A 22,399-nucleotide genomic window follows, 5' to 3' on the forward strand; every position below is an offset into this window, starting at 1 on the left:
AATAAGTAAGATTGGTTTTTTTTTTGGATAAATAAAGTTTGACAAAGTAGAGTTAAGAAGTAAACGCCATTTCTCAGGTCATGACTTGGTGATTTTCATATGTATGCAAACACACGTACATTTTTGTAATGAACCCCACTTTCTTTCCCTCATGTTGCTCCTGACTCTACCCATGTTTTCTACTGTCCCAGTCTTAGGGATACCTGCAGTAAATTAGAAAGAAAGAGAAATTCCAAGAAATGATAATTCCCAGACTGCAGCTATAGAAGATTGCTTGTCAGAGAGTTGCTTTCTGTCAGGGGTGTAGATCAAATCTCCTGATTAGCTCACAGGATGCTACCATGTGTGACTGACATGCATTCTCTAGTTTTATACTTAGGTAATCTGAAGGAGAGTGGCAGAGTTGGGGACTAAATCAAGTGATAATAAAACACTTTTAGAAAATAATTTGCTGCAATCTTGGAGTCTCTTGAGGTCTCCAGAAGAAGTGCCTGGTCTTGATTTTAACTTTTAAAACTATGGTGGCAAGGGGACAATTCCAAGAAGCAATCCCCCTGGCTTCTTTCTTTGGAAGCCTATTTCTTTCTTCCCATCTGTGATTTTTTATTTTCCTCTTTTCTGGTAAAACTGCCTTCTTAGCAAGGTCAGCCAAGCTAAACGTCCCTGATTTACCAGCAGAACACTGGCTCTCATTGTTGGGTTAAAGGGCAGAGCGCTGAATTGCAAAATAATGTGATTCAGAGCGCTTCAAAGTAGCGCTGGCCCATTAAGCAGTCTGTGAACATCATTGAATCTCTATCCTAAAGTAAACACAAGTTGAAAACCAATTACATGTGCAAATAATAGTGAGGCAAGCAGCAAGAGTAACAATGATAAACAAATCTGCATTCTTCACGAGTTCTTGAACATAATTTTTCTCTGTAACTCTTTTTCCCTAAGACCCTCAGTAAGTCTCTCTGCCCCAAGTAACATGGCTGTGTTTGAACCATAGAGATGAACCATGGAGGCCAGTGGAGGACTGACGGAAAGAGAGGCATCAAGGGGGGCGGGGGGCAACTCTTTGAGAGCGGAAGATAGTGGTTGGGCGGCATTACGAGAAATAATTGCTGGGGAGAGCAAATAGGTCTAAGTTTCGCCTGTCACACAGCCTGACTGTGGCTTATTCTGTATGATAAGAAAGCAAGTAAGAAGGCTGCAATGGGGAATTGCAGTCAGTTAGAGGCCGCCAGAGCAGCTGAGCTGGGATCCTCTGACTAGAGGGGCCGCCTTGTCTACATCCTCTCAAGAAGCGCAGCAACGTTCGCCGAGCCAGGAACGTGGCCACGTGGGGTAAGGATAATCAGCTGGCTTTATATGCAAGTCGCTGAGTTTATGTTAAAATTTGTGATTCTAATAATACATTTGTTACTGTAAGGAACGGCACCAAGAAACGGAGGAGAGCTTAAACAAGCTTTATTTGGGAACGCTCCCGGGCGAGGTTCACTGGTCCGAGAGAAAGGGGCCAGAGAAGTCGCGCCCGGGCGAGGGTTTGGGCAGAATTTATAGGGGAAGAAGGGAAAGGGGTGTGGCGAATCCGGGAGGGCGCAGGGTATTCCTTATTTGGTGATCTTTTCGGGTATCGTGGCAATATCTGGTGCCGGTTGCATCAGTCTTGGGACCATTAGTCCCGCCCCTCGAAAGGCGGGAAGGCTGGGCTGGGTGGAAAGTCCCCAGGTCAGTTTCTGGAACTGGGTGGTCCGGAAAGTTTCGGTCTGATGCAAGCTGTGAGTCTGATTGCGTTCTCCTGCCTCGCCTTACAGTTACTATATACATTGTATAGTTAACATTTGCTTAAAAATGATTCTGTGCGGGGTTTCTAAGTGCTTTACATGTACATTAATACATTTAATCTTCACAATAGCACCTTGAGGTAGATAATTATGATCCCAATATACAGATGTGGAAATTGAAGTACAGAGAGGTAAAGTGATTTTACCAAGTCACACAGCTAGTAAGGGGTGAAGCTGGAATATGATGAAAAGAGACTCGGAAATTCTTGTCAGGGTGAATCCTTCCAAGATTAGGGTTTAGACAAAGATTTAGCTGTGATGCGTGTTTCGTGGGGCCATTCTACCTAATTTCCACAAAGCAATGATAAGGAAGGCTCTGCTGGTTGCTAGGATGGGTGGAGAGTAATAGTGGGGATGGATATATAAAGAAGTATCAGACAAGGTCTTGTGTCAGTGAATTTATACTTTTTGAGAACGTCCTATAGTTCTGCGTGGCTCAGCCCAAATTCTGTTATGACTCTTTGCCCCATGTTCTGATATCGTCTTGTGCAATACTGTAGCTACTAGCTACATATGGCTACTTAAACTTAAAATTAAAAGCTTAATTCCTCCGATGGACTAGCCACATTTCAAGTGTTCAGTTGCCACACGTGGCTAGTGGCCACCATATTGGCCAGTGCAGATATAGAACATTTCCGTCATTGCAGAAAGTTCTATTGGAAATGTCATTTGACTTAACCCACCAAAGAGGTCAACTAAACCTGCGTCTCTTGCCTTCTTTTTCTTGCTCTGTTTCATGTATGTTATGCTTGGGAATAGCTTCTGACTCCATTAAGAATTTAATCAAAGCCATTACCCAGAAAATACACCTATGCAATTCTGCACAGAAATTTGCATACAACTTTGAGGGGAATCACAGACTTTCTGTGTAATAGTTATCCACTGGTGCGTAGCAAATTACCTTAAAGCTTAGTGCCTTAAGACAACATGGATTTATTATCTCATACAGTTTTGTGGTTCAGGAATTCAGGAGTGGTTAGCTTAGTGATTCCGGCCCAGGACTCCCGTTAGACTGCACTGGGGTTGCTTGATTTAGCAAATAAAAATATAAAATGCTCAGTTAAAATTGAATTTTAGAAAAATGATAAATAATTCTTTAGTAGAAGTGTGCCCCATGCAATAATCAGGGCATACTTTTACTAAAAACATTACTCATCGTTCACCTGAAATTCAAATTTAATTGGGCAGTCTGTCTTTTATCCCATAGTCCAGTTAGTGTGTCAACTGAGGCTTCAGTCATCTCAAGGCTTTACCCGGGGCTCATGGATCCATTTCCAAGATGGCTCATTAACGAGCCTAGTAAGTTAGCTCTGCTTGTTTGCAGGAGGCATCAATTCTTGGCCACATGGACCTCTTTTTGGGTCACTTGAGTGTCCTTATGTTGGCAGCTGGCTTCCTCCAGAGTGAGTGATTCAAGAGAGTGCAATACGATGACCTTGGCTTGGAAGTTACACTGTTATTTCTGAACCGTTGTATTGATTGCACAGGGCATTTCTGTTCACTGTGGGAGGGGGGTACGTAACCATCAGGAGGAAGGAATCATGGAGCCATCTTGGAGGCTGGCTCCATCCTCTGGAATTTCTACACAGATGTCATAGAGTATAAGCTCCACGAGGGTAGAATTTTTCTCCTCAACGATTGTAGCCCCAGTGGCTATAACAGTGCTTTGTAGATTATAGGCAGTCAACAAATATTTGTTAAGTGAATGAATAAATGGGACTCTGGCCTAAAATCTCTGACCTAAAAGATTCCTTTGGTTCTTAAAATGTTTTGTAGAAAGAAAAGATGCTTTTCCAAAGAGCTTGGGGATGAAGGGGTTAGAATATAGGTAATAGGGATTTATAAAGAGGAACATCAGTTTAATAAGTTGCCGCTGTTTGAGTAAAGCATCCTAGAACTTGTTTGGAAAACTGGGGATCTTTGAAGAATGCACTAACCATTCTGTCTCTAGACTGCTGTTCTAATCTACAGATCCTCGACTTGAGCTGCAACATTTCCAGCCTCCAGCCAACCCTGCTTACTTCAGACTGGCCTCCACAATCCCAACTGGCTAGAGCCAATTCCTTAATATCCTGTTACTGTTTGTCCTGAATTCAGTGGTTTTTGTATACTGACAGACTCCTGGTTTTTCTCAAGTCTGAAGTTAAGGGGAGATTCTGTCAGCAGCCAGGGACCTCTCTGTTCGGTCCTGAACAGGTCTTTTCCTCCAATTGCATGGCTTGTCCCTATACTTGTGCTACTAAATGTATAAAGGTATATAGTTATGCCACCCCTTAGATTTTCTCTAATTATTTAACATGCAATGTTAAATACATTGCACCCTTAAAGCTGTCTGTCCATTTATCTTTATTTCAAAAATCTGAACAAAGGGCCAGCATATACTTGAGTTCAGTGTTTGAAATTTAAATGTCAATAAGATAAAAATAATAGCAAAAAAATAATGTTGCTCATGAATGATCCTGATAGCGGTGGTGTTAAATGAGTCCCAGGCTCTGTGTTAGAAACTTCTTTGTCTGTACGTGATTGCCTGTATGTAACCTTTCAGGTGTGCATTGTGAAAAAAGAGTGAAGAGTTATTGTTCAGATGCTACGAAGGTTAACACATGCGCACCCGCATACACACAGTTCAAAGGGATCAATGTTCTAGGATAAAAATGGAAAGGAAACTATGAGATTTAATAGAATGTCAGAAAGGGGCTTTTGTAGAAAAGTACCTGGCACAGTCTCGACACGTAAATTACAACTTAAGAACAGACAGGTTAAAGTTTGTCGTAAGACTGTTCTTTAGAGAGAAAAGAGTGTGAGTAATAAGCCAAAGCTGGCAAAGATATGAGACAAAAGGGCTCCGTGTGGGAAATGGCAGTGGTTCTCCTCTTAATGGCGGCAGAATTGTTTCATGTTCTGTCATTTTTTGATATCTGCTGGGATGTAAGCTTCCCAAGATAGAGGGCTGTCCTATGCAAAGCCATGGGGCTGTCACCGCTCAAATCACAAGTTATTCCTCAAGTGAATTGGTGGGCGTGGTTTTTGCTAACAGAAGCCACCAGGGAGAGCCTGGAGGGTAAGGAAGATACCACCACTTCAGCATCCCCACACTAGGTGCCGTCTCTTTCCTCAAGATGTTGCAAGTTTGTGAGTTATGAGGATGAAGACAAGAGTCCGTTATAGAAAAGGCCTAGCGGTTTATTTCCTGATGGTTTACGGATGGTTGCTCATCTCTCTGCACCTTCTCGAGAGGGTCTGCAAGGCAGCTTCGGCTGCTCTCTGGACACTCATGCAGGGGTCTTTTTGAAGTGCTTGAAGCCCTGAAATGGAGAGAATAGCAATGTCCAGTGAATGAAGAAAGCCAAGGCCCAAGCTGTGCAGCACAGGAAGGCTCCCACTTAGGGTCAGTGCTGGGTGGGGCTCAGGCCCCCATGCTCACGTTTTACCCTAAGAGGTAGGATTTGGATCCACAAATTGAGCGTTTATTTTAACACTGAGATAAGGGAAGAGAAGATCCTTGCCTTGTGAGCAGTAGGTTTATAAACAATTGGAAAATCGAAGTCTGTTGGGAATGATGCCTGCAGTGGGATGGAGCTGGGGGTCACCTTACACTCTGGAGAAATTCCAGTATCTAGGGAGCATCAGAGACGATTGATAATGGGGTGCACTACGATTTTACACTACGATTTTATGGCTGACATGGGACTTGGAGCAGCATAGTTTCTCTTTCTCTAAGAATGTAACAGTACCCTGGGCAGAAGCTAGGGCTGGTACTCGCGTGTGGTCAGCTGTTCTCTGTCTATTAACTCCACATATTGGTAGGTCAAATTGAGAACAATGGCATCTAAAATCAACAGGAGAGAAAGTTACTGATTTCACTGTAGAGGAACAGGCCACGGAAAGCAGGTCGGGGCACACTGCACCTGGTAAGAAGTTAAGTGATCTAGCTAGTGAATGCACAAGCTATAGACTCCCTTTGCACCCCCAGGATGATGTGAGGGTGATGTCTCTGGGGTCTTGAGTGCCACGTCTGGAAGTGGTCACTCACCCACCATGTATTTGGGAAAACTCACACCGTGTCCTCCAGGGGGCGGCAGTTGTCAGGGTTTCACACGTGAATAAGCTATGGTCCCTGTCTTCCAAAAAGTTACAGTGTAGTTAGGGGGATCCTCTACATGATCCAGTAAGAGTCCTTAGGTTTTAACTCAATCTTAAATGTGGCCAACCAAGTGGGCCTATTTGCTGGGGGCTGGATTAGTTGGAATGGGTTTCATGATAAGACTTAGAATTTCCTAATAGAAGGATCCTCAGAGATTCACTTACTTTCCTCTTTTATTTTATAGATCAGACAGAGAGGCAGCACAGAGAAATTAAGTGACTTGTCCAGAATCACACAGCAGAGCCAAGGTCCGCTGGTCCCCATGCCCACACACTTTCCACTAGTATCAGATTGCTGCTAAAGCTGTCAGCTCGAACTGAGCTTAGAAGGTTGACTGTGGTTTATATTAAGGGATGATGCAAAGGAAAACACTTAGGCAGGGGCAGCAGGCTTGGATCAAAGACTTGGGGAAAAGAAGGAGCAATGACTTGGAACCAGAAGAAGCATGAAGGACCCAGTAGGGAGAATGGTCTGATGGAAAGAAAGTGAGTGTTGGCAATTCAGAAGCTGTTACTGTAAGTCTGCAAAGAGAACAGGTTCTTTTGAGGGAAGATGTTGTAAGATGTAAAATGAATTCTTTCTGGCTTTCCTGTTTTTCTTTTTTTTTTTTTTTTTTTGGTCTTCCCAGTCATATCGGCATTCACGCTGGGGTAGCTTCCAGGCAAAGCAAAACTGGATGGCAGAGAGCAGACCTGTGAGTGGAGAGCGTGGACGTGCCCTCACCTGTGAGTTTGGTGGCCACGCTCCTGATCAGCTCCCAGCTGCTGCTGAAGAAGGTGAATGAGTGTGTGTGGAGGATCCACAGGATTTCTTGGTTTTTCTTTGCCTGGAAGAGATGTGTGTTACAAAGAGGGCCACTGAAAGGGGGAGGGGGGAGGGGAGGGAAGGACTGGAAGTTTGGGGTAGCTGATGCAAACTCATATATAGGATGGATAAACAACGAGGTCCTACTGTATCGAGAACAGATCCCAGTGGGGACTTGGGGACAGAGCAGAAGGTGATGTGACAGGATACCCAGAATCACTGCTGTCCTTCTTAGATGGTTCTGGCTCTGGCTGGGATTCCTTGCTATGCTCTTTGCCTTCTGGGATTTGCCTGGACTCTTGGCCTGCATTTTTTTGGAAGCAGCACCTACTGCACACTCACCAGCTTCACACAGAATTGCCTGTAGAAATCCCTGGCCCTTGGTAGATCCTGACCATCAAGGAGATGATCTAATACCCCATAGAGTTCCTGGAGGCCCAGAAAAGGAATGCAGATGATCAGGACATCACGGCAAGCCTGAAAAACAGCTTTCTGCAACACAGTCCATAATGTTGGCTCCCCTTCCAGATGGGAAGACACACTGACTGGTTGTGTGTTGGGAAAGGAGCAGTAAAAGTCAGTGATGTGAGGGCTTTACAGTCAGTGCTGCCACCTTCCCAGTTTCAAAGATGGAAGCGCAACCTCGGGAAGTGATGGCAAAAAAGCACCCAGGATGGGAAAATTGGTTTTCAGGTTCATTTGCGAGTGGTGCCTTCAGACCTGGCTTCCGGTCCAGCTAGACCGGGCTTCCCGGCACCCTCTCGGCCATGGGGAGAGGAGGAGGTGCAGGTGTCTGTACAAGGGCCGCTTACAGTTCTAATCCTGGGATTGGGATTGCAGAGGTGGAGAAGGAACGAAATCATGCTCTTTTTTATTTCTTCAGCAAAAAAAATCTTCCACCTTCTTCCTGTTAGGGATGCCAGATTCTCAAATAAGAGGACGGCAGTCAGCCTCACATCATCCTGCTCCTGTGCTGACAGATACGTGTTGTGGGTGAGTCCTCCACACAGGCCATTCCCAGCTGGTACCCCTACCTTACCCACCCTTTCCCACTTCCGTAGAGGCAGGCTGGAGCCCTGGCGCACCTTTGGCATAGCCCCTGGGTGTCCCAAGAATGCCTTTCGTTTCCCAGCAGCTCTCTACCCACACGACATGAATTTAGAGCTGGAGACTTGGTTTCTGACTCTGACGAGCTAGTGGGGAAATGTGACCACAGGAGTAATAAACAGGGGGTGCTGGCAGCACAAGGCCGGGGAGGGCGCTTGTTTGTTCTGTGCTTTGTACAAATTAGCCTGATTGCGTCATTAGCCTGGAGTTATGGGGCCTCTGATCTAAATTGCCCAAGGCCTAGGACTCTTCTCCAAGATCCCAAATACTTTCCAAAGGGATTACAGGAAGCTCAGAAATGTGGGCCTTGTGTCTGAGAGAGAGAGAGCAGATAAACAAGTGCTTAGCCCTACTCTTGTATGTGAAGTTATGGAACTGCCTTGCTTGTTGTCCAGGAGGGTGGGCAGTGCTTTTTAGTAAAAGATGAAGGATGTATGTGATCTGAAGAGGAACCAGAGTATGGCAATGCTTTTTAGAGCCAAAGGGTAAGGTGGTGGAGAAAGATGGCCTTCTATTATCTCGGACACTTTGTTGATATGGTTCAGAGTTCTGGTGAATTTTCTGGAAGTATTCTTTTTTTGGGGGGGGGGTATCTAGAAAACTAGTTTCAAATACCCGTAGAAAGGCAGAGGGATGAGAGGAAAAGCCATTCTGAGTAGCAGAATATTATTTATTTATTTAAAAAATTAAAAAAAAATTTTTTGGCGGCGCCTCGCGGCATGCAGGATCTTAGTTCTCTGACCAGGGATCGAACCCATGCCCACTGCAGTGGAAGCGCAGAGCCCTAACCACTGGACCACCAGGGAATTCCCCAGAATATTATTCAGATTAGCAACAAACAAGGGCCAATAAAAAAGCACTCCTATGAATATGAGGGGGAGAAGATAGAGGAGTTTATTTCGATGGCAAAATAAAATGTGTGAGAAGTGGGCACATACACAAAAATGCCATGAAAAAGGAAGTTAACAAAGATCTTCCATAAAAGAATAAAGATGGCTTGTTAGGAAAAGGCTAGAAAAGTTAATTGAATAACATGAGATGTGACCTCATATAAGGGAAATGTAAGTAGAACTGTTCTTTAAATGTACTAGGAGTAAGGTCAAGGTATATATTTTAAAGATCTCTTTTTAGAAAAAGAAAGCAAACCAGTAACAAAGTATCTAAAAGGTAGAGAGGTATTTACTTAAAAAGAGTCCTCTGAATTTTCTAAAATCAAAGACCTAATGATAGGTCAAGGGAGAATCAACCAATTGGGATGATGAAAAAACAGAAAAGAGAAGGGGTAAAGTGTTTTGGGTGCTGGGAGAGATATTAAAGTTTTACTCAGGTGCCAGCATGGGAAATAGCAGTGAGCAGGTCCTAGAGCATGGGACAGCAGCCAATATTTTCTGTTCTACCACTTTTTCAAAGTGTAGCCATATTTTTAGATTTTCAACAAAGTACTTAAATATTGAAGAGAAGAAAGGGAAAATTTAGAGATTACAGAATTGTATGCTTAATCTACAGAAAAATATAGGGGCAAAGTATCATAGTTGAATATATTTGCAGAAAGAGAGCGTTATAGGACTGTAAATAGCATGTCATGACTAAGACTCAATTTTTGTCAAACTTTACGTTTATGCAAATGTGATGAAATCGATACCTATTAGGAATGCGAAAGGTCTAACCTAACAACCAGATAGACTTTAGCTGTTTTTTTTTTCTTATGCATTACGACTGAGAAATATTCTCTTGACCACAAAACTTGTAGATTGACTTGTGATTATTGGAGGCTCAGATCCAAGAGAGTTACTATCATTGGATCAGCAAAAGTCCAGGGAAACCTAACAGTTGGGGCTCTGTAGGGCTGACTTTAACCCTTTGTTGTTAAAGATTGTCATCAATTATTTGTGTAATGAAAAAAAGAACATCTTCATTATTTTACAGAAGATACTAAATTGAGTGAGAGCCCAGTAAGTATTTTTGGGGACAAGATGAGAATTAAAAGTAAATATTGGTACACTGGAGAAAATAGTTGGAAACCAGCAGAACGCTGCTCTCAAAGGCCAGGTTTAGGCTAGTACACAAACAAGAGAAACTGAAAAATACAATGCTGGAGGACGTTTGACTGAGGGCGAGTGTTGCAGACTGCAGTCTGGAGGTTCGTGTAGTTAATAAATTGCTAAAGAGTCAGGAAGAAAGGGCAAGATTAAAAAAATTTGGAGTGAATAAATAGGAAAAGATTGGATTTGAGAGGCAATTTTTCTTTAGATTGTATTTAATACATCTCAGGTCTCATTTAGGGATACAACACAGTCACTGGCTTGTAAAATATTTAAGGAGCTGAAAAATTAGGTTTATGGTAAATAATGAAGGAAATAAGGACTTTTCAGTCTGGAAACTATCAGGTGAATAGGTAATTTAATAAAGCCTTAATGTTTAAGAAGGATGCATTGGAGGAGGCAGCCAGAAATTTCCATCTCCTCTGACCACATAACAGGAGCAGGCAGGTTTAGATCACAAAAAATAGGTTTAAGTTAGATATGAAATAGATTTTTTACATTGATGTCAGTGAATAAACCAAAACGAAATAATAAAATCTGGTTTCCCAGAAGGTATAAAGAAAAATGACCTTCCTTTGCCTAGGATTGTTGTTGACTGATCTTTTTTTGCGGTACGTGGGCCTCTCACTGTTGTGGCCTCTCCCGTTGCGGAGCACAGGCTCCGGACACGCAGGCTCAGAGGCCATGGCTCACAGGCCCAGCCGCTCCACGGCATGTGGGATCTTCCCGGACCGGGGCACGAACCTGTGTCCCCTGCATCGGCAGGCGGACTCTCAACCACTGCGCCACTAGGGAAGCCCGACTGATCTTTTTTTAAATGAGGGCTATAAACCATGTCAGGGGTTGACTAATTTTTTCCGTAAAAGGCCAAACAGTGAATAATTTAGACTTTGCGGGCCACACGGTTTCTGTAACAACTAATCAGCTCTGCGGGACGAAGTGTGAAAGCTGCCATAGATAATATGTAACCAATGAGCATGGCTGTGTTCCAATAACACTTCATTTACAAAAAGATGCTCCAGGTCGAATTTGGCCGATGAGCCATGGGGCAGTATACTGACTCCTGGATGAAATCAACTGCGCGAGCATTTTGAGTCTTTGAAATCTTGCACGTGGAAAAGGTAGTGTTGGAGGCAATAACATCTAGCCCTGTAGGGTGTACTGTCAGAAGCTGTGTACCCCCAACAGCAGACTTTCTTTTTCCTTTTTTTGAATTTTTGAACTTTATTTATTTTTTATACAGCAGCTTATTAGTTCTCTATTTTATACATATTAGTGTATATACGTCCATCCCAATCTCCCAGTTCATCCCCCCGACCCCCTGTTTCCCGCCTTGGTGTCCATACGTTTGTTCTCTACATCTATGTCTCTATTTGTACCCTGCAAACCGGTTCATCCCAACAGCAGACTTTGAGATGGGGATTTAGGTGTAAGTCACTTATCTGGGAGGTGGGCCCAGGAAGCATGATAGGCAAGAGAGGAGAGCTACGAAAGGGAACATTAGTGAGTGTGGTACCCCTATGGGCAAGTGGAGCACCATCCTTCTGAGGGGTGAGGAAGCCAGGGAGTTTATCTACAAACTCTCTTTTCTTGTTGTTTGAGGGTCCTTTCCCAACACATGCGGCCCACCTTGCTCAAACCAATCATGATTCCTGGGCCAGAGAATACCCTCAGGCAGACACACAGGAAGCCAACAGGCTGCACAGGAATTGAACAGGTGACTTCTGGGCAGGTGATCTCTGGGGCAGGTGACCTCTGGGGCAGGTGATCTGTGGGACAGGTGATCCCTGGGACAGGTGACCTCTGGGGCAGGTGGTTTCTAGGGCAGGCCAAGGCATGCAAATGGACACCAAACTGGTCTGCTACAAGCACTACCTGAACCTCTTTCTGCTATAAGCACTACCTGCACTCACTTCTGGGGAGGGAAGATTCCTGAACAGGCTCACTTACGTCTTCAAAGAAGGTTCTTGTTTGCAGCACTATTTCTTTGAAGTAGAAGCTTACATCTCGGTCTGTGAGCAGCTCCAGGATCTTTTTTAGAGCCTTCAAGCTTTCACAGACGACCTCGGTGCGGGCCAGGTGATAGAGGCCTCTGACGATAGATTCTAACTTTATCTGCTTGCGCTTCTTTACTATTTTGAAATAAGGTCTCTTAATCTCGAAAATTGTTCTATGTGTATCTGGAATAGGGTAGGAGACCCCAGATAAGGGGATTGACATTCTTTTAGGGTCACATGTCCTTCAACCCAAGAGCCACCACTTCAGCGACTTATTTGGATTTTCACTTAATTTCTATGCAACCACAGGATGTGGGTTAGTAAATAATTATTTTAAAACTCTACTTAGATGAACTATTTTGCGAGCCCCCCCAAACTCCTTTTACCTTGTGAGGGGCTCCAGAAGCGCTATTACCGAGCCCTCAGATGGCCATTTGCCTCAGAATGGCGTTGGAGCCCCAGGCACTCTGAACCATCAAGATCAGCACATCCCGTAGATTCCCGTGCTTCCAAAGGATTGGCTCCTTCATGAGCTGAAAGTGACACACTCCTCTCCTTTAGTTCAGGGAAGGGCTGCCCTTCAGGAGAGTTCCAAAGGCATTATAGCTGTGATTAAAGAGTAGGGCCCCAGCTGCTTGTGGGGCAGAGGAGGGAGCCCTCGGGTGAATTCAAATGTCTGGCAGGAACTAAGCTCTGGAAGTGAGCACCCCGCAGGTCAAGGTTATGTGGTGATGAGAACCAAAATACCTAGTGAAGAAGGTATTTCTAATCTAAATGGAAACATGGAGCAGGGAAAACAGGAGTTACTGATAATTTCCTTCCTTGCATTGGCTGGGTCAGCCTTTATCCCGGAGTTTGAAAGGACCATAATATATTTGTTGGTTGCATTTTGTTTTGTCCCTTCCAGGTTGATTCTCTACCCTTCTCTGTCTTGGGAGTTGATGTCTGCAGACCACAGGGCAGGAAGAGGATGAGGCTGGGTTCTTTTTCCTCTCTCTTTCTCCCTCTCTCTGCTCAGGTACTGTGTGTCTGGCAATAGCTGGATCTCTCCATTGCCAAAGATCCCAGAGACGGTCCCTCTTCCGTGGCTCAAATTCCCACTGAACTCCTGAGAGAAATACCCCACTGGGTCCCAACGAGCCTGCTGGGATGGCTGTGCTCCCTTGCCTCAGAGAAGGAAGCTGCGCCCGTTATCCGGTAGTTCTCCGAGGAGGAGGTCAGGGATGGGAAGAGTTGTTCCGTGATGTCCGGAATGAGTCTGTGTTGCCACGCTGCCATGCTCCTAGAAAACCAAGGCTCCCACTGTAGCAGAGGCTTTTTTCTTTCTAAACAGTGGAAGACACTTTAGTTCTGTTTCTCTATCAGGAAACTAAATGATCCAAAAAGGGATGTTAAAAAGGAAAGAGCACCAAGGCTTAACTTTATAATAGCCTATCCAAGTGCCCGACTGAAGTGTAGTTTGCCTAAAAGTGTTCATTGTATCACTATTTAATGCGGGGTTGGTGAGTTTGGGGCTGATCCTGCTGTCTCTTCCCAACCCCTTTGCTCTTTCTTCCCTGTTTTTTTCTCCTGGACTCAGTCCTTACTGAATCAATTGCTGTCAGTGAAGTTGCCTGCGTTGAATTTTTACTTTGTCTTCAGTGTTTTCCTTCGTATCCAGTTCTGGAGTATCTGCACATTACCTGGCCAGTGCACAGACTCCTATGTGGTGCCTACTGGGACTGCTGAAGAGGGTCCACATGTTGTCCCCGTTGTCAGATTCTCTGGCCAGCCCTTCTTTCGTGGCCTGGGCCTGCACACACTTCAGAGTTGTAGTCGAGAGCCTGAAGGAGACAGTTGGCACCACAAAAGTCAGTCAGTACCATGCAAGGAATTGTGAATCCCCAAGTCCTTAATAAATATCATCAAGCTGTCTGTATTCTGTATTTTCACTTATTATGTCTTGGGGCTCTGTATTGATATGTGTGGATCTGGTCACTCGTAAACACTGTATTCTACAGAATAAATACAGCACATTGTGTTTCTTTTTTAAAAAAATGTTCCCTACAATGCTCGCTCACTCCTGGATGAATGGAGGTTGCTTCACTGGTTCTAAAACAAAAAAGCACCTTGGAAATCAGGATGCATCTCGCGATGGATAGTGCGTTGCAATTGTTGGCCAGACAGTAGTTGTGATGCAGTTGCTGTTGCCTGTGTATACAGTGCGTGTACATGCATGGATTTAGGTATGGCTCTTTGAGCTGTGGGCATTTTAGTAAAGTTACATGTTCTATTGGAACTACGTGCGCTGAGCCTAACTGCTATTTAAAATGTCTTTAAAAAGGTTGATTTGGGGGCTTCCCTGGTGGCACAGTGGTTGAGAGTCCGCCTGCCGACGCAGGGGACACGGGTTCGTGCCCCGGTCGGGGAAGATCCCACATGCCGCGGAGCGGCTGGGCCCGTGAGCCATGGCCACTGAGCCTGCGCGTCCGGAGCCTGTGCTCCGCTATGGGAGAGGCCACAACAGTGAGAGGCCCGTGTACCGCAAAAAAAAAAAAAAAAAAAAAAGGTTGATTTGACATCGGAACAAAAAGTTAATGCAAAAAAACAGGAAAGCAGAGCAGTGTGATAAAGGATAACTATACCTACTAATCCTCAAAGAGCTTTTTGGATCAATATAAAATGCAAATTTAATAGTATAAGAAAGCACTGATTCACGACTTAATTGGGACTCTTTTTTTTTTTCCTTTCTCAATGTTACACGAAATAATGTTGCTTCCTTCAACTGGAGAAGTCTTAGATTTGAGGAAATGTGGTATTTATTTTTATTTTATATTCTTTCCTTGGTGGCCTTGAAAATCACAGAATTCCAACTTTCCTTGAAAGGTCTCAATGAAAGAAAACAAAGGAAGTGGATTGGGCCCTCTAGGGAAGAGGACATAACTGCTTGTTCGTTGTATGACCGTTCTGGGCAACTATGCCGGGTACCCAGGGAAGAAGAGCTACGAGGCTCGAGGATGGAGGGGCCTTGTTCCTTCACGGGTAGTTGAGGCCATGCCAGCCCCTTCTGGAGTCGGGTCAGGACTGCTCTGGAAGTCCCTCTCCGCCTGGCTGTTTACCTGCAGGGGTCTACGATCTGCTGCCGCTCCCCTTGCTGCATCACCCGCCGGCGGCGGTTTAGGGTCGACGTGGGCATCTTCTGGCCCAGTGTGCAGCTGACCAGCTTCAGGAAAAGGGCGAACAGCTTTGGGTACAGGCCTGCGACAGGGGTGCCTGTCGACACCCCTTCACAAATTGCACAGGCCACCTGAGGGGAGAAAGGACCCTGTGGTCAGGCAGGGCTGATCTTCCAGTTTGTTTTCTCTACAAAGGATTGCTTTCCAGGTTGACCACACTTGCGGTAAAAGCACATAGAAAAGGGAGGGTTTATTTGTCTGGAAACTTCTTAACTCCTGCTGTGTTTCTCTCTCAGGGCTACCATGTGGGGCGACTCCAAACTCCAGGGGGCACCAGTATTGGGGTCTTTCAATAACAAGTGGATATCTTGAAGACTAATTTGGAAATACAGAGATACAGATTTTCTTTGGGCTGATGAGAAATTTCCTTCTGAACATGATCAGCTGCAGACAAAATCACTGCCATATTTGTCCAATATAAACTGGAATTGATTTAAAACCGGGGTATGAGAGGGGAAGAAGTGCGATTAATGCTACATCACCCAGTGCCAGGTGGGATGGAGTGGGCAGCATCCCGGGCGGGTGGCAGGTTGTCCAATTCACGGAGATCGCCTCTGTCCCCAGGAGGTCATCTTCTAACTCATTCTCCAGTTTGTCTATGAAGGCTCGCAAGAGTTTGCCACTGGAGGCTGGGTTCTCAGCCAGAGCCTTCCACAGTGTCTTTGTGTCACTAGGGAAGCACGGCAGGAAGCCGATAAGGCTCTACTCCTTGGGATGTGAGCTTTTTCATCTGATCCCCTCTAAAACCACATTATGACTAATCACAGTTGCAAGGACGGATGGACATGGGGATAATAAGGGTGTTTTATTTAACAATCTAGCATTCTGGCCTTGGGTTGCCGAGGTTTGTTAATGTCCATCAAGACAGAAACCTCTCATATAGATTCATTTTAGGCAACCAGAAAGGGAAGAAATATTCACTTTCTAATACTTATTCCTATTAAATAAACACACACACACACACACACACACACACACACACACACACACTCCTAAAACTCTCATCATCCAATGAGGACATATATTTGAAAAATACTTGGAAAACCATTACCTGTGATTCAAACACCATTTTTGAAATTATTCAGGTGAGGTGTTTTCAACTTTTGTTTGCTATCTTTCTCTCAAACCACAGATTCTTCCCCAATACCTTACAGAGTGGCCTTCCCTAGGAAAAGGGACCAACTCAGTTAGAATCTACCTGTCAAAGGGCAGAGGCTTCTGTAAAAGGTTGGCAACAACTGCATCCGTGTGAAAGCTGGCTATTTGGGAGATGGCTTCCAACATAAACTGAAAACTTTCCTCCTTTTGTCTGAGGACTGGCATGTGATGGTAAATTATGCCCAAGATCTCCAACAGCTAAAAAGAAAAAGCCAAATCAAACACTGAGTTGCCAGTTTTCCTCTACATGGATGGCTTAGGTCACGTACGGTCAGCATATTGTAGGCGGTGGTTGATGAATTAGAAATAATGTTAAAAAAGCAATTGATTCTACACATGGCCTATCTCTTGCTCAGGACGATTATCGATAAATTGGGCATTTATTCTTAAATCAATTTAGCAAACATTTAGTGAAAGGCTGCATTATGCCAGGTGCTGTGTTGGGCACTGTGGGGCATTTACTAGGGATGAATAAGATGTAGCCCTTTCTCAAAAGGAATGGGTGGTCTCATAAAGGACATCAGCCATATACCCAAGGGCTATGCAGAAGGCTCTGTATGGCAAATGGTGTACAAGAGGTACAGGACTGATAGGGGAATCCAGAAGTAACTGAGGTTACTGTGGAGGGACATCTGGTCTGGGTCTCAAAGGATATATAGCAATTCCAAAAGGCAAGGTGGAGATGGTGGGGAAGGTCATCATCATCAGAAGGAAGAGCACAGGAAAAGATGTAAAATCAGACACCCTGAGAATAGAGCACAGAGGGTTTAGAGAGCAGTGAAACTAATCTTTATGATACTACAGTGGTGAACACGTGTCATTAGACATTTGTCAACACCAAGACTAAACCCTAACGTAAACTAAGACTTTTGGGTGATTATATGATGTGTCAATGTGCGTTCATCGATTGTAGCAAATGTACCACTGTGATGTGGGATGTGGGTAGTGTGGAGACAGGAGGTATACGGGAACTCTGTACCTTCAGCTCCATTTTGCTGTGAATGTGATGGCTGTAAAAACATAAAATCTATATAGAAAAATGTCATGAGAGCATGGTAGAGGCAAATGTGGAAAAAGTTTATGGAATAGGAGAATGGTCCAGTTTGGAGCAAAGAAAGAACGAAGGTGATGAAGATAACTTGATAGGAATGATGAAGCCAGGTGCTAAAGGGCATTGAGGGCCACCTTTCTGAGTTTGGGTGTTAATCTGTGTGCAGTGGGGAATGATATTACACATCTGGCTTTTGACATGGGCAAGGGCATGTCTCCATGCTAAAGAACGTTTGCTTCTAGTGGAAATTTTTCCCGCTTACTTTGGATAGACACTTTTAGGTAAATATAATATTTTCTCAGAATTATAATTCCTTAATCATAAATATCCTGCAAACATGAATACCACACAGTCCCATTTCAGTGATTCTTGGAGAGGATTTAGGTCCCTCTTGTAAGCCTTTATTTAGTGTGTGAACAACTTCCCCTTTTATGCTAAACACACAAATACATGGACATTCCAAATCTATTAACCTTTGATTCTCTCATGACTGGCCCAGGGCCTGCCATGTAGTATGTACTCAATGAATGATTTTGAAAAAAGCTGATTGGACAGTAATTAGCACAGAGGTCATTTCTAAAAGCCATGCTTTGGAAAAATTTTAAATTTAGGGTGGTTGATTCTGGGCTATGGGGACCATAACTTCCTCCTCCTGTTCCCCTTGGAAAGCCTTTATTGAGTTAAAGATTCTTTTCCTCCTCAATCTCTGAATTGCTGGTGTTCTGTTTCTGGCTTTAAGAGAGAGAACAGAGTATCTCCATTTGGAGCTCTTAACCAGGCTTCCTGAATTTAAATCCTGTTCTCTCTGCTTTCCAGTTGGTAGGAGGGACTGAGACTTTTCTTTTAGTCAATTCCCCAATGACAGCCTTCTTTACCAGAAAATACCTATGGGGTGTTCAAGAGCAGCTCGCAGAGTGGCAGTGGGATTAGAAAATTCTCTTGGCCCTCAGTGGCCATCTTAAAGGCATTCGTTCACAAGGTCACGCTCATCCTTGCAGACCTCACAACCCAGTTTTCCATGATCCACATGCCTCTGACCAGAGAGTGGCAGTCTGTAAAGTTCTTATCATCACAGACTAGAGAAGCAATTGAGTGCCTAGACAGGCACTCAGTGTGAGCCTGGCTGTTCCCACGCAAATTGCGTCTCTGTTGAGGCCTCTTGAGGCCGTGTGCACTCCCGCCTGTGGCCCATCAGAGGACCAACTGAGAAGTGGCGACCTACTTCTGGTATTGGCATTTCAGGAGTGTTAGAATTCTGTTCAGTTGTCAGATTGGCTCTTGGTTCACCTGATCTTCTAAAGCAGCTCCCTGCGCCTTCAGGGCAGCGATCATCCAGATGCCACATGCCTTTGTACACGTGGGGTTGAGGCTCTCCAGACTGTCCAGGGTTTCCCCCAGGAACATGAGCATTTCTTCACTTGGAATGAGTCTACTGACAATCTGAGAATGAACCAGAAAGACTCATGTCATCAGCCACCTCACTTCATATCTGGACACCTATTCTTGGTTTTAGGATAATAGAAACCACTGGGATTTCCACAAAGTTAGCATGTGACTGGGGCCATAGAAACCAGAGACAATACTAAAATAGGACATAGATACCACCTTTCAACTTTAAGTAAACTTTCCTTGAAGTTATCTCTTGATCATTTCATTATTTATTAAATTTCAGGCCTGCCAAGGCAATTTCCTCTCCAAACCTGAAGTTACATCATACCCCATAAAGGGAAAATAATGCATAATGTTTATATGCCATTTTATATGTTGTAAAGTACTTTCACATACATTTCATGTATCATAGAAATAAGTCTTGTGTCTGCCAAAGAATAGCTAGGCTTGAAAATTCAGGAAATCACTGTGTACTAAGTGCTGTGCTAAATACCCGGTGCCTCACAGCATCCATACAGAGGGTGAATTATTATTATTTTTAACATCTTTATTGGAGTATAATTGCTTTACAATGCTTTGTTTCTGCTGTATAACAAAGTGAATCAGAAGCTATACATATACATATATCCCCATATCTCCTCCCTCTTGCGTCTCCCTCCCTCCCACCCTCCCTATCCCACCCCTCTAGGTGGTCACAAAGCACCGAGCTGATCTACCTGTGCTATGCAGCTGCTTCCCACTAGCTATTTTACATTTGGTAGTGTATATATGTCCATGCCACTCTCTCACTTCATCCCAGCTTACCCTTCCCCCTCCCCGTGTCCTCAAGTCCATTCTCTACGTCTGTGTCTTTATTCCTGTCCTGCCCCTAGGTTCTTCAGAACCTTTTTTTTTTTTTTAGATTCCATATATATGTGTCAGCATATGGTATTTGTTTGTCTCTTTCTGACTTACTTCACACAGAGGGTGAATTATTATGAACGCTGTCTTTTGCTTTTGCATGTTTCAAGATCAAGAGTAGTCAATAAAAAGTGAAGAAAAGAAAAACTTTGCAATTTTGGTCTCTAAACAAGAACTATACACAATGTTTGGTTGTATATGTCTCTCCGTGTGTATGAATGAAAAGGCAGGCAGGGGAGGTGAAAAGTTAGAAGTTTGAGTAAAGTCCAGGAGCATTATCTGGGGCTTTAGCCAAGCAAGATGGTCATGATTATGAGTTTGTGGGTATGAAAACATTCCTATTCACAACCAACTTCCTCCAGTATTAAATGGCCCGATGAAGTTTGGTAGAACCATCTTTGAGAGGAAATGAGTTCCTTTTCACGAGTAGTTGCATATCCCAGCCGGTTTCTGAGTTACCATGGCTCCAAGATCAAGGCCTAGACTCGTGCCTCTATTCTGTATAACACGAAATGCCTGCCTGGGTCCAAGCTCAACAGTTATGTTTTTTTTTTTCATATTGGGATGGATATTGGCTTAGGAAGAAAGGAAGAAAGGGAATTCATGTTTTCGAGCACCTCTCATGCATCAGACACTTTCTTAGGCATTTGACATATGTTCCCTCCCTGTCCCCCACGGGCTTGTCTCCTATGTCCTCATCACCTTCTCATCCCCGCTGCTGCCTCCTTAGTCCAGGCCACCTAATCTCATATGTAGATTCTTACAGTTTCCTTCAAACTAACCTCACTAGTTTCAGTCTTGCCAGCCTATAGTTTAGTCTCAACATGGCAGCCTGATGACCCTTCAGAAAATGTAAGTCCAGTCACATTCCTCCTCGCAGAACCACCACTAGCCCATAAGGAGCTTTTGCAAATTAGGAAAAGTGCCCTGTTCTCAAGAGAGTTCTCTGTTATTGTCATAGTGACTGAGCTTGTTGGACCCTTTACTGCCCTCTGTGGATAACTGCCATAATACACATATGAACCTATAATGTCCACGTTAGGAATGATGCTGCCTCACACAAGGGTGCCCTTGTACATTTCACAGCTGCCACAGTGTACCTAGTGGTCTTGACTCTTCTGTTCAAAACCCTCTGCTGGCTTTTGATTCCAATTGGAATCAAAGCCAAGATCCTTAACAAGTCTTGGAAGGCACTTCAGTCAGCTCTGGGCTGTCTCTTGGATCTCATGACCCACTTCTTTCTCCACCTCAGGGCCTTTGCACATGCTGTTTCCATCTGCCTGGAATGTTCTTTTCTAGATGTCTTCATGGTTCTCCCTTTCAGAGAGGCCTTCCTAGGGGATCACCCCTCCCGTACTCTTTATTCCCTTCCTTGATCTTATTTTTCTCAGTTGTCACTACCTGACATCATATTTATCTGGCACTCCATCTACTAGGATGCAAGCTCAAAGAGGGCAGGCGTTCCTATCCTTAGAGCCTAGAAAAAAGTGTGGCATGTGGTAGGTGCACAGGGCATATTAGGCGAATGAATAAATGAATGACTTGATAGACCAGTCCTCACAACAGCTCTGAGAGGGAGGTTATGCATTTTTTTTTTTAAGATGAGACTGATCACCCAGTGCACACACTTCAAGCAGTGCACACGGAGTGCGTCTGATCGACCCCAAAGTCCTGTTCCTTCCATTCCACCCCACTGCCTCCCTCACCCTGGAGAGGGCCACTTGGTTCCCCAGGTTTCCCAGAGTATGAAATGATCAGTAGCAGGTGTTGCCTGTGCACATGGACCCAGAGTTAATAAATGAGTGGACAAAGGTCTTTCATTCAGCTAGAATGGCTAGGCTGTTGCCCTCCTGGGTAGCGGGGTGTACACAGCTGACTCGTTTGGAAATCAACCCGGAATCATCCTTACATCCCTTGGCCAGTCCTCCATATCTTTCACCTTTGCTATTTTGGAGGAAATCTTGATCTGGACCTGCACATCATCACATTGCAGCCCTTCCTGCAAATCCTGTAGTCTTTCCACTTCCAGGCGAATGCCTGCAATCAACAAAGCGTGACATAGGAGCTCAAAGAGCTGATAGGGGTTGAAGAAGCTGTCTGTATTTTGATGTGACACTAATTCAGCTGCTGGATGCCTTTAACAAACCCACTGAAGCCTGTCTGATTAGATGGTGAGCATAAGATCAAACACCGATTGAGTAGTTTCTGCATGCCAGCAGCATGCTAAATACTCTGCATGTAATGATCTCATTGCTCCTAAAAATGATCTGAGGTTATTTGCAGTTGAGAAAGCTGAGGCAGAGAGGTGTAAAGCCATTTGGCTGGATCACGCAGTTAGTAAAGATAGGAGAGCTGGAACCTGAACCCTGGTCTGACACCAATGCCCAGGCTCTTACTCCTCTGCTATACTGCTGTCTCTGTTGGAGCTCCATTCTGCACTGAGCCACTCTGGAGGAAATGGTAAGGCAACCATTGTAATAGGAACATCAGCAACTGTGTTAAGTGACTGTTGATATCAATTTGTAAATGCAGACCTAAACGGTAATGATATTCTGTTTGTTGTTTGAATGGAGTATAGTAATTGTGGAAACGCACACCTGAACCACTCTGGAAGGCAGCCTAGCCAATGGGCAGACGACCTGGGCTCAAAGTCCAGCTCCACTGCTTTCAATTGTCCAAGCAGCTGGTAAATTTCTTAACCTCAGATCCCTCATCTGCTTTAACAACTGACTGAACAACACCCATGAGTATTAAATGGGTATT

The 22,399-nt window shown here is 44.3% G+C and overlaps 1 protein-coding gene across 1 annotated transcript in view; it reads right to left on the minus strand.

The window, feature by feature from the left end:
* Positions 1-5,027: 5,027 nt before the first annotated feature.
* Positions 5,028-22,399, minus strand: part of MROH2B (maestro heat like repeat family member 2B) — a 60,384-nt gene continuing 43,012 nt past the window's right edge. The window contains 14 exon segments of the mRNA XM_019929167.2: positions 5,028-5,134; positions 5,593-5,658; positions 6,697-6,799; positions 7,120-7,254; positions 7,590-7,745; positions 11,877-12,050; positions 12,301-12,456; positions 13,091-13,205; positions 13,606-13,746; positions 15,022-15,209; positions 15,682-15,808; positions 16,337-16,494; positions 18,635-18,787; positions 21,576-21,673. Of these exon segments, the coding sequence (XP_019784726.2) occupies positions 5,028-5,134; positions 5,593-5,658; positions 6,697-6,799; positions 7,120-7,254; positions 7,590-7,745; positions 11,877-12,050; positions 12,301-12,456; positions 13,091-13,205; positions 13,606-13,746; positions 15,022-15,209; positions 15,682-15,808; positions 16,337-16,494; positions 18,635-18,787; positions 21,576-21,673 (1,877 nt within the window).

This window comes from Tursiops truncatus, chromosome 3 (assembly GCF_011762595.2).
Source record: "Tursiops truncatus isolate mTurTru1 chromosome 3, mTurTru1.mat.Y, whole genome shotgun sequence".
NCBI classification, from domain to species: Eukaryota; Metazoa; Chordata; class Mammalia; order Artiodactyla; family Delphinidae; genus Tursiops; species Tursiops truncatus.